General features: G+C 44.1%; 1 protein-coding gene across 1 annotated transcript; it reads right to left on the reverse strand.

Moving 5' to 3' along the window:
- Positions 1–1759: 1759 nt before the first annotated feature.
- Positions 1760–5163, reverse strand: RPS13 (ribosomal protein S13). Its single transcript, XM_026487203.4, has 6 exons — positions 4635–5163; positions 4439–4487; positions 4176–4254; positions 3007–3176; positions 2445–2545; positions 1760–1837 (listed from the first exon to the last, which is right to left on the reverse strand). Exons 1-6 carry the CDS (start codon positions 4655–4657, stop codon positions 1804–1806), a joined length of 456 nt encoding a protein of 151 aa, XP_026342988.1. The 5' UTR covers positions 4658–5163; the 3' UTR covers positions 1760–1803.
- Positions 5164–11942: the final 6779 nt, after the last annotated feature.

Genomic DNA, 11942 nt, shown 5'->3' on the forward strand with positions numbered 1-11942 from the left:
CAGAGCCCAGCACGGGGCTTGACCTCCTGACCCCGAGATCAAGACCTGCGCTAAGGTCAAGATGGGACACTTAACCGACTGAATCACCCAGGCGCCCCGCAAATACTTAATTAAAAAGAAACCTAGATATGCTTTGAAACATCAAACGCCCCACCAACTATTGACTAGTTTTTGGTCCAGAAGCACCAATATCCAACATTTGCACAGCTACCTAGGGATTGCAAAGGACCGTGTTGAGTTACCTTGTTTTATTTGTTCATCACTCTTGGAGACGTTTGTCTTATTAGTCAGTTTAATTCCTGGTTAATGATGGTTAGCCACTTTTAAGACATGAACGCAAACACAAGGGATTAAGAAATCTAACACGAGGTTAAGAATTGAGTAAAACGGGCGCCTGGGTGGCTCAGTCGTTAAGTGTCTGCCTTCGGCTCAGGTCACGGTCCCAGGGTCCTGGGATTGAGCCCCGCATCAGGCTCTCTGCTCGGCAGGAAGCCTGCTTCTCCCTCTCCCACTCCCCCTGCTTGTGTTCCTACTCTTGCTGTGTCTCTGTCAAATAAATAAAATCTTAAAAAAAAAAAAAAAGGTAGGAATTATGAAGAAAAAAAAAAAGAATTGAGTAAAATACTGAAAACAGACTTCTTCCTATTATTTGTGAACCCATTAGGAAGCGGGGGCTGAATCAGCTTGTATACACAGCATAGAGCACACAGTGTCCGGTAGGTGAATATAGCAAGTGCCCTAAGGAGCAAGTCACTTGGTGTTTGTACCCCCAGAGCACAGCACTCCAAAGGCCATCAGTGCTAGCTGATACTGGTCTCTTGAAAACAAGGGACTTTGCCTAATAGTGGGATTTCAAACTAATTGCTTAGAATAAAGCTTAAGTAAAAAGCTTATTAGTTTACTGTCTTACAATCTTCAACAACTCATTGTGCCAACTTGCCTCTTTTACACAGGGATACCCACACATCACTCATAAGGTTGTTTGAAGAATTAAATATTCTGCAAACACCCAGGTGAGTCCCTTTTATTTTAACCCATCCAAAAGTTGCAAGGCTCAGTCACCTGTTCTGGTTCCCTCTGCTCCAGATGGAACTGTGCTTGCTATTATCTGAATTCCTTCTTCCTCATCTTTAAGTCTTACCAGCAAGACTGGGATCAAACACCAGTTCTTCCTGCGGTCCGTCCATAGTAAAGATGCCCCCCCGCAGAAGAGCTTTCTTACACGTTTCTGACTAGACTAGACTAGACTACTACATATGCTGGATGACATTGATCACAGGTCCACCTTAGTATTAACAGCAAACGTAGCAAGAATACTTAGAAATGGGGCGCCTGGGTCGCTCAGTCAGTTAGTTGTCTGACTTTGGCTCCGGTCATGATCTCAGGGTCCCAGGATGGAGCCCCACATGAGGCCCTGCACTCAGCGGGGAGTCTGCTGCTCCCCCTCCCCCTGCCCTTCCCCCAGCTCATGCTCTCAGTAAATAAAATCTTAAAAAAAAAAATACTTAGAAACATCTTTGTCATGACATCAAAATAATTAAGTCACTACACCTCCTAGTCTCTTCCAGTCCTGCCACCCTCCCTCCCCATTTAACAACCACCCATGAAGTTATAAACTGCTCAACTAGTTGATGGGTGCTATCTGGTTGCTCCCTGCGGAATCACACGCTTATTGTGCCAACACACTTCCACATCAAAAAAGATCAACATACGTGAATGAATGATACGTATGTTTTAGGGAAAGAAATACAAAATATCCTTCTAGTTAGACAATGATTTTATTGCTTGAGTACATAGTCAAATTTATGCGACCAGGGCAGAGGCTGTGGATGACTCGCTGAAAAGGAAAAAAGGGGGAAGAACTGAATTAAAACAGGTCCTCCATATTCATTCACAGACTCTCACACCTAACACAGCTACTTCGAAACAGCTAAAATAAACCACAGATACATAAAATGCACTGAAATGCCAGGTTCCTGAATTAGCTCATTGTGTCCAGCATAAGGGATGAAGATGGTCACTCATCTAAGGGAGAACTGGCTAAAATAAGGAAAAACCCTGCTGGTAGCAACTGTGAATGTTTGGAAATTACTGTAGTGAGCAATTTATGCAAAACTGGAGACAACATAGACACGGAGATCAGTGCTATGAACTGCAACTTTACCCACCATTTAGAAGTGATTCAAAGGGCTTATTCATGTTTTAAACCAGGGATCTGCAAACCATGGCCCTTAGCTTGTCTCTGGAAATAAAGTTTCAGCGGAACACAGCCATGCCTGTTTATGTACTGTCTATGGCTGTATTCCTCCTAATAATGGCAAAGCTGAAAGAGTAGCTGACCAAGTAGCCATGGCCGAAAACGTGTAACTAACTAGCCTTTTACTACATTGCTACTATATTTACTATATGGCTAACGTCTGTTCTTAAAAAAGATTAATACTTACTATTTCCAATTGGGGGGGAGGACTCGTTTGGTCTTGTAATATCGAGCCAACCGATGAATACGGCTCTCGATCAGAATCAGTCGGAATTTAGCATCCTTATCCTAAAAGTAAAAATTGATGGAATTAAAAAAAAAAAAACTCAAAACAACATTATCAAATATTATTTTAACAAAAGAACGTATAGCTACCACACACTCTAATGAAGTTACCCAATGGCCTGTAACAGAATCATAAACTAGGGTTCACGTAGCTAGAGTAAGTCCTTAAGGTAATTTAAGGCTTCCAGAAATCTTAACATGAATGATTGGCAAAACTCTGCAAATAAAAAAAAATAAAGCAACCACAAAACTCTGCAAATAAACACCTCAACATTTCCAACCAACTGAATATACCGTATCTTGCAGAGCCAAAGCCACTCTCCCACCCCAGCTTCTTCTGGTACAATTTATTTCAAAGCAACTGGAGTGTGACAAGTTTGTGCTTTAAGCCTCTTTACGTAATTCACATCAGATGCATTATACTTTACTGAAATATGTTCGTACAAGCAATTCTATTCTCTTACCTTTCTGTTCCTCTCAAGATGCTTTCGAACAGCAACAGCTTTCTTAATCAAATGGTAGAGATCCTCAGGAAGATCAGGAGCAAGTCCTTTGGACTTAAGAATTCGCAAGATTTTATTGCCTGTCACAAAACGTACTTGCGCTACACCATGGGAGTCTCTCAGGATCACACCTGAAAAAGGAGTAATACAAATTCCCTCACCACACACACAGCTGAAGCATGTGATATCAAAGCTCTATGATCAAGTCATTTTCCAAGTTCTCCTCTGTAAAATGGGGTTACTTATATATCACAGAAACCACCATGAGAATGCACACAAAGCTCAGTCATCCCAGGCTGGTTTACCCCATGCTAAGAAAAACCTTTCTAGAAGAAACTGCAAATGTTGGAAGACCATCATCAGAGCGAACCTGCTGGAAATCAATGAGATTTCTGCTATGTATATTTGCTCAATAATTAAAACCCACCAACATTTATTAAGAAATTGTATCAGACATTCTGCTAAAAACTTTACATATATTATTTAAACCTCAAAATAGCACCATCTGAATACTTGACAGTCTATCACCTATTTCCTACAGCGTATAATACCTCTGCTAGATTATATAAGCTCCAAGAAGGCACATATTTTGCCCTTTTCTGGCCTACTGTATTCTCACGGTCCAGAACCACACAGCAGGCAAACATTGGATGAATCAAACGACTTGCACGAAGTTACACACAACTGAGGTTCACACCACAACGTAAGAGTGTAACAAGTACTCTGAGTTGCCAATCCCAGCTACTCCATTTAATAGGTGAGTGATCTGGAGCTAGTTGTATAGCTGCCCCGTGCCTCAGTTTCCTCAACTGTAAGATGGAGAAAACTTCGCATTTCAAAGTAACAGCGGTCAGAACTAAATGCAGTCAGTATATTTTACATATGTTTAGAACCATTCAGCTGGACAGCACCGAGCCCATCAGAGAGCATTTTAATAATGTTCTCCTCTTCCAAATAAGAGCTTGAGAGTCCAACAAATGAACACCAGGCGCCGGTCATCAGTAGAAAAGCCAGGAAAACGAGCAAAAAGTTTTCAAAGCACGTATGCGGCACATTTACCCCCAGCGACTTTTCCAGCACATTACACACGAGGGCAGGCGGAAGGGGCTACGTTACACAGAAACACCCACCGATTTGTGAGGGAGTCAGGCCCTTCTTGGCCAGTTTGTAGATCTGCTCCTTCACGTCGTCAGACGTCAACTTCAGCCACTGTTTATGGAAAAGAAACTGGCCTTACGACGAGAAACCAGAGATGGTTCCGAAACTGCCGTCCTCACCACCCTCAGCGGCGCTCCTCGTGCACACATGGCCCCCGACCCGGCACCGAGTCTCCCGAGAAACGGATGGCAGCCCCCCCTCCCCGACTTCTCCGGCGTCCCCCCACGCTACTTACGGTGGGGACGCTGCGGCGGTAAGGCAGAGCAGACTGGGACAGGCCCTTCCTGGGGAAAGAAACAGTCTCCGGATGAGATGGTGCTCAGTGCCACAACGGCCTAGAAGATCATCCTCTCGACTCGCTGCCCACACTCTCTCCATTCCACTCCACCCCGCGGCCCAGCCCTGCAACCCGCTCAGAAACCCGAGCTCACCCGGGAGCGTGCATGCGACCCATGATGGCGGCGGTCAAGCTGCGAAAAAGAGAGCGAGGATAGGAACGCCGCAGGAAGCCACCCAGCACACAGGAAGTGACCTCACACACGGCAGCGCCTCTCGCGTGCAGGCGGCGAGCTACGCTGCGTGGCCCCGGCGTCCGCAGGCTGCATATCCCGAAATGCACTTCAGCGTGGTACTGCAAGATTCCTCAATCGACAGGACTACACATCCCAGCATGCGTCGGTCTTTGAGGAGGCTCGTGGCCCGAGCGGGAAATTAAGACTGCGGCCGGCCGACTTCATGGAGGAGCTGCCTGCGCTACCATTGTGCAGGTTCGAATCCCGGCCTGGGAGTGAGCGTGGCGCAGCTGCGGCAGGGGTTGATGGATTTGGTCCTTGCCCTAGAAGGGCCGTTCATGTGCGACACCGCCGCTCAGCGAATTTGGGTGCCTGAAGTTCAGCCATACACAACGGTTCATTCATTCAGCAGCGCCAGGTCTTGTCTTGGGCTAGCTACTTCAAAGTCTGTCCCTGCCCGTAATAAATTCACTGGTAAAATACCATGTCGGTAAGTGCTACAGTGGAAGGCCTGGTAGTTACCGCCCAGCCACCGCTACCATTTCTTTTTTTTTTTTTTTTTTTAAGATTGTATTTATTTATTTGAGAGAGAGAGCGCGCGCAGGAGCAGGGGAGAGCGACAGTGGGGGAGGGATGAGCAGACTCCCCGCGCAGCAGGGAGCAGGATCCGGGGCTCCATCCCAGGACCCGGGGCTCCATCCCAGGACCCCGGGAACACGACCTGAGCAGACACAACCCACTGAGCCACCCAGGCGCCCTCCCATTTCTTATTTCTATCCTACTTTAATGTCTTGTGGAGAATTTACTGACCACAGAGAAGAACCCAGAGATTTGAACCAGGCCGGGTTGGACCCCCTACCCACTACCTACCCCTCCACCTGGTAAACTTCCACGTTTCCCCTACACAGGGTTGTGGGGCTCTTGGCTGAGCAGGGAGGCGTGTTGGGCGGATCCTCATAGAGTTGCGTGCCCCTGTGAGAGAGATTGGCCAACAGGGAAACGATTGCAAAGGCAGGTGCTGGGTGTAGAGATGAGAGGAGGTGTGGAGGATGAGAAATAGAAACAGGTATTGAACTTCCTGGCAAAAGGGAACTGTCACTGTAACTCTTTAAGACTCAGTGCTGGTACATAGGAATGAGTCGAAAGAATGGGCAAATGAAGGGGCTTGTTTAAAAAGCCGCATGGGTCTGGGAAGGGGGGAAGTCAAATCAGGAAACGGCTGTCGTCAATGTTTAAAGTAAGTGGTAAGACTTAGAAAGAAATTACTAAAACATCCACCACCAATCTTTCAACCTGTCACTGCCTGATGAGGAATTTTCTTCTAAAGCATTAGGAATTCCATTCAAATTGAGTAATCTATTGTCCCGTAGCAAAGATGCATTCTTACCACTAGCCAAATTTACGTCTTTAGTGCAGATACGGAATAGATAACTCAAAATTAACAAGGCTCCAATTCCTAAGCCCCATACCTATCCACCTACTCCAAACCCCTTAATTTCAGTTAAACACTACCCATTTGCTCAAACCACAAACCTTGGAATCTCGTTTTGTCCTTTTTGTCTTGTTCCCATTAGGAGTCATCTCAGCGGGGCGCCTGGGTGGCACAGCGGTTAAGCGTCTGCCTTCGGCTCAGGGCGTGATCCCGGCGTTCTGGGATCGAGCCCCACATCAGGCTCCTCCGCTAGGAGCCTGCTTCTTCCTCTCCCACTCCCCCTGCTTGTGTTCCCTCTCTCGCTGGCTGTCTCTATCTCTGTCGAATAAATAAATAAAATCTTAAAAAAAAAAAAAGAGTCATCTCAGCTTTACCACAAAAATATATCATGAATACATTCGCACTTCTCCATTCCTGCTGCTACTCCAAGCCTCTATCATCATTCATTTGGGCAACTCAGTGGTATCCCAGCTATTTGTGCTTTCCACTCATGTGCCCACCACAAACACTTGCAACACATTTTCCACCCAGCAGTGATCTTTAAAAAAAAAATTTTTTTTTTAATGTATGTATTTGAGAGAGGAAGAGAGAGCGAGCACTAGCGGGTGGAGGGGTTGCTGAGGGAGAGGGAGAAGCAGGCTTTCCACTGAGCAGGGAGCCCAGGGCAAGGCTCCATCCCAGGACCCCCCTACCTGAGCCAAAGGTAGATGACCCTTAACCGACTGAGCCACCCAGGCACCCCTAGCAGAGTGATCTTTTAAAAACAGAAATCGAGGTTCGCCTGGGTGGCTCAGTTGGTTAAGCGTCTGCCTTCCCTTCAGGTCCTGATCCCACATGGGGATCCTTGCTCAGCAGGGAGTCTGTTTCTTCCCTCTGCAGCTCCCCCTGCTTGTGCTCAGGCGCTCTGTCTCTGTCAAATAAATAATCTTTAAAAAATAAAATAAAAACATAAATCGGATAATCTACTCTTCTGAGTAAATCCCTGCCTCCTGTGTTCTCAGCGCATTTAGAATAAAATCCAAACCCTTGATCTTGCCACACCCCTTGGTTCTAAATATGCCAGCCACACTTAGACCCCTTTCTGACCCTCTGAGGTAACAGGGGTGTTCCTTTACTCTCAGTTGCTACTACCTGAACTGCTCTCCCCCAAGATTTTCTCAGGTCTGCCTTTCAGATCCTGACCTTAGGTCATCTCAAAAGAAGCCTCCCCTGAGGAAGACCACCTAAAGTCGTCTTCCCTTCCAACATAACATCCTGCTATCTTCATAGTGCACAAATCTCTGACATTTTCCTTTATAGCTGCTTTTTTGGTTGTCTGCCTCCAACACAACACAACACAACACCCAACTCTGAGAATAGACTGTTCATTGCTTTTTCATTGCCTCCAGCAATCAAAACAGTGCCTGGCAGGCAGGAAGTTAGGCACTCAATAATTATTTGAATGACACTGGCTAATTTTTTCCCCATTTGAAGATGTCTAGACTACTAACTTTTTTCAGGAGGCAGAAGATAGAAGAATAAGATTGGCAAACTAGACCAGATCACAATACATCTGTATGTAATTTGGGTCAGGCATTGCTGGAATGATTTGCTTTGAGCCCCCTGACCTGTCATCACAGTTATGTTTGTTTGTTTGTTTGTTTTAGATTTTATTTGACAGAGAGAGAGACAGCCAGTGAGAGACGGAACACAAGCAGGGGAGTGGGAGAGGAAGAAGCAGGCTCTCAGAGAAGGAGCCTGATGTGGGGCTCCATCCCAGGACTCTGGGATCACGCCCTGAGCCGAAGGCAGACGCTTAACGACCAAGCCACCCAGGTGCCCCCACAGTTATGTCTTACGGTGGAATTGACTGAGGGATTATGATATAACCAACAGTAACACTAGATTGTTTTTTGAGATTGTCACTCTGGTTTAAAAAAAAGATCATTAGAATCAGTTGGTAAAAAGACCATATAATATTTCTAATAAGGAATGTTGACTTAAATATTCATGGAATAGGAATTATAACTATTATTTCAGGTGGCTTTTTTTTGTTTTAGTCATGTTTAAGCCTTCCACTAGTTGTTTTTTTAATCAGAGAGAGTGCACAAGCAGGGGGAGTGGCAGGCAAAAGCAGAAGCAGGCTCCCCGCTGAGCAAGGAGCCCCGGGCAGGACTTGATCCCAGGACCTTAGGATCATGACCTGAGCCGAAGGCAGACATTTAACCAACCCAGGTGTCCCGTTCCCCTAGTTTTTAATTCACCTTATCTGGCTGTTTGTATATTTAGTAATATCAAAGGTAAAATACGTGTGTGCTGAATGTTAATCAAATGGTGTTTACCTTCTCTTACGGCATGTCGTATTGCCTTTATGTGTGGCATATTTTGAACCTTTTGTGAATCAAAACCTGATTTTTTTATAAGACAGGAATTCTATCTAAAAAGGTTACTGTTAACACAATTAATAAAAATAGAGATTCAGTGATCAAATGGTTTGGAGCCCAAGGTGGGCTTGGACCCAGGGATCACGACCTGAGCTGATGTCAGACACAACCAACTGAGCCATCCAGGCACCCTTAGGGATTGAACTGTTTTAAAAAAAGATTTTATTATGAGAGAGAGTGCGCATGTGCTCCAGCAAGGGGGGTGCAGAGGGAGAGGGAGAGAGAATCTCAAGCAGACTCCTTGCTGCTGAGCCCGGGACCCGACACAGGGCTCGATCCCACGGCCCTGAGCCAAAATCAAGAGCCAGAAGTTCAACCAACTGAGCAACCCAGACCCCCCAGGATTGAACTTTTAGATATCTTTTTTGAGTTAAAATTCACATACCATACAATTTGCTATTTTAACCATTTAAAAGTGTACAATTCAGTGCCTTTTAGTATTTTCACAGTACAATCACCACTAATTCCAGGAATTTTCATCACCCTGAAAGAAGACTTGTACTCTTTAAGCAATTAACTCTCCAGTCTCTCCTCCCCCAACAGGCCCTGGCAACCACTAATCCGCTTTGTGTCTATGGATTTGCCTGTTCTGGACATTTCATATAAATGGAATCATACAGTATGTGGCCTTTTGTATGTGGTTTCTTCATTATCAATGTTTTTAAGGTTCACCCATGTTGTAGCATCTGTCAGTGCTCCATTACTTTTCCTTTTTTTTTTTTAAAGTAGGCTCCATGTCCAATGTGGGGCTTGGACTCAGGACCCTGAGATCCAGAGTCACATGCTCCAGTGACTGAGCCAACCAGGTGCCCCAGTGCTTCATTACTTTTTATGGCCAAATAGTATTCCACCGCAAGGATATACCACAGTTTACTTACCCATTCCTCAGCTGATGGACATTTAGCCTACTTTTACTATTTGGCCATCATTAATAATGCTATGAACATTCGTGTACAAGTATTTGAGTACATGTTTTCAATTCTCTTGGAAATTATATACAATTACATTATGAATTGCCACGTCATAGGGTAACTGTTTAACTTTTCTGACAACTGCCAAATGTTGTGTAGATCAGCTGCACCACTTCTTTCCCACCAGAAATGAGGGCTCCAGTTTCTCCACAATTTTTTTTAATTCTAGCTATCCTAGTGGGTATGAATTGGTATCTCATGTAGTTTTTCTTTTTTTTTTTAAGATTTTATTTGTCAGAGAGAGAGAACGAGCATGCACACGAGCAGGGGGAGGGGCAGAGAGAGAAGCAGGCTCCAAGCTGAGCAGAGCCTGATATGGGACTCGGTCCCAGGGCCCTGGGATCATGACCTGAGCCAAAGGCAGATGCTTAACCAACTGAGCCACCCAGGTGTCCCTCACAGTATTTTTGATTTGTATTTCCCCATTGACTAATAAAGTTGAGCATTTTTTCATGTGATTGTTGGCCATTTTGGGGAAATGTCTGAAGTTCTTTGCCCATTTTTAAATTAGGGTAGCTTTCTGTTGTTGAGTTTTAGAGTTCTTTAAATACTCTGGATACAAGCGCCTTATCAGATACATGATTTGCAAGTATTCTTTCTCATTTGAGAACTGTCTTTTTACCTTCTAGTGTCCTTTGATGCACAGAAGTTTTTAATTTTGATGAGCCCATTTATCTATTTTTCTTTTGTTGGTTGGGCTTCTTGTGTCATCCTTACAAAACTCTGGTCTAATCCAAGGTTACAAAGATGTACACCTATGTTTTCTTCTAAGAGTTTGATAATTTTAGCTAATTTAGGTCTCTGATGTATTCTGAATCTTTGTATATGCTGTTCATAGTCCTACACTTCCTTCTTTTGCATGTAGTTAGCTAACTGTCCCAGCACCATTTGTTGAAAAACCTCTTTCCCCATTGATCGTGGCAGTCTTGTGTCTTTCCTGGATCATGATGCAAACAAAAATAACCAAATAGTTGCTCTAGAAAATAAAAATACAACAACCAGGGGTGCCTGGGTGGCACAGCGGTTAAGCGTCTGCCTTCGGCTCAGGGCGTGATCCCAGCGTTCTGGGATCGAGCCCCACATCGGGCTCCTCCACTGGGAGCCTGCTTCTTCCTCTCCCACTCCCCCTGCTTGTGTTCCCTCTCTCGCTGGCTGTCTCTATCTCTGTCGAATAAATAAAATCTTTAAAAAAATAAATACAACAACCAAAATTAAAAACTAAATGGATGAGTTAAACAGTTGAAGAAAGAAGTAGTTAATTGGAAAGGAAGTCAAAATAAAATATTCAGAACTGAAGAAAAATTTAAGAATAGCGAATCCTAAAAAAATAAAACAAGATTTTTATACCTAGGCCCATCCTAGCTAATATGGATAAAACAAGATTAGCCCTAGGGTAATAACTATTGAAAGTATGTGATGGAATCATTCATGGAATTCATTACACTGTTGTCTAAAGTATTTTAAAAAAAAAAAAAGGTGAAATAAAAGGTTGGTTTTTTTACTTTTTTTTTTTTTTTTTTTACAGAAACCCAGTTTCTGATGGGGGTGATAAGCCCCCAAGAAACTAGCTCTGTTTAAGTTATTACTCTTTCATGGTCTTGGGCCCTTTCACATGTTCTCTCTAGGGTCAGAGAACCATAGCCTCACACTGGTATCATTCTGGAATGATGGAGGTAAGATATTGGAAGAATCTACCTTTCAGGATGCCTGGGTGGCTCAGTTGGTTAAGCATCTGCCTTTAGCTTAGATCACGATCCCAGGATTCTGGGATCGAGTCCTGCGTCAGGCTCCCTGCTCAGCGGAGAGCCTGCTTCTCCCTCTATCTGCTGCTCCCCCTGCTTGTACTCTTGCTCTCTCTCATTCTCTGACAAATAAATAAAATCTTAGGGGAAAAAAAAGGACGAATCTACATTTCTCTGTTCTGTAGATAGGTACAGAACATGTTCTTACTGTACTATGTAATATTTAAGTAAACCACCAAAGGTAACCATACTTACAGAAGTCTGTAAATATTGCATATTTCATCATTCCAATTATATGAAATGGTGATGGGGCAAAGTAGCAATCCAGAACCATGGTTTGGTTTTAAAGAACCATAGGCAGAAGTCAAATTTGTCATTTTTAGGGGCAACTCACAGGTCAGGTTGGAAATTCAGGATTTTTGAACCTACGAAACTCCTGGGTGAGATACAAAGAACACAACAGTGAGCTCATATCAAAGTTTATTTTTTAAATATTTTAAGTAAACTCTATACCCAAAGAAGGGCTTGAACTTAACAACCCCAAGACCAAGAGTTGCATGCTCTACCAACTGAGCCAGCCAGGCTCCCTGAGCTCATATCAAAGTTTAGAACCAAAAATGTTAATATGTTGATGAGAAAAGAAATGATAGCACAGTTCC

This window comes from Ursus arctos, unplaced genomic scaffold, assembly GCF_023065955.2.
Source record: "Ursus arctos isolate Adak ecotype North America unplaced genomic scaffold, UrsArc2.0 scaffold_23, whole genome shotgun sequence".
Taxonomy (NCBI): Eukaryota; Metazoa; Chordata; class Mammalia; order Carnivora; family Ursidae; genus Ursus; species Ursus arctos.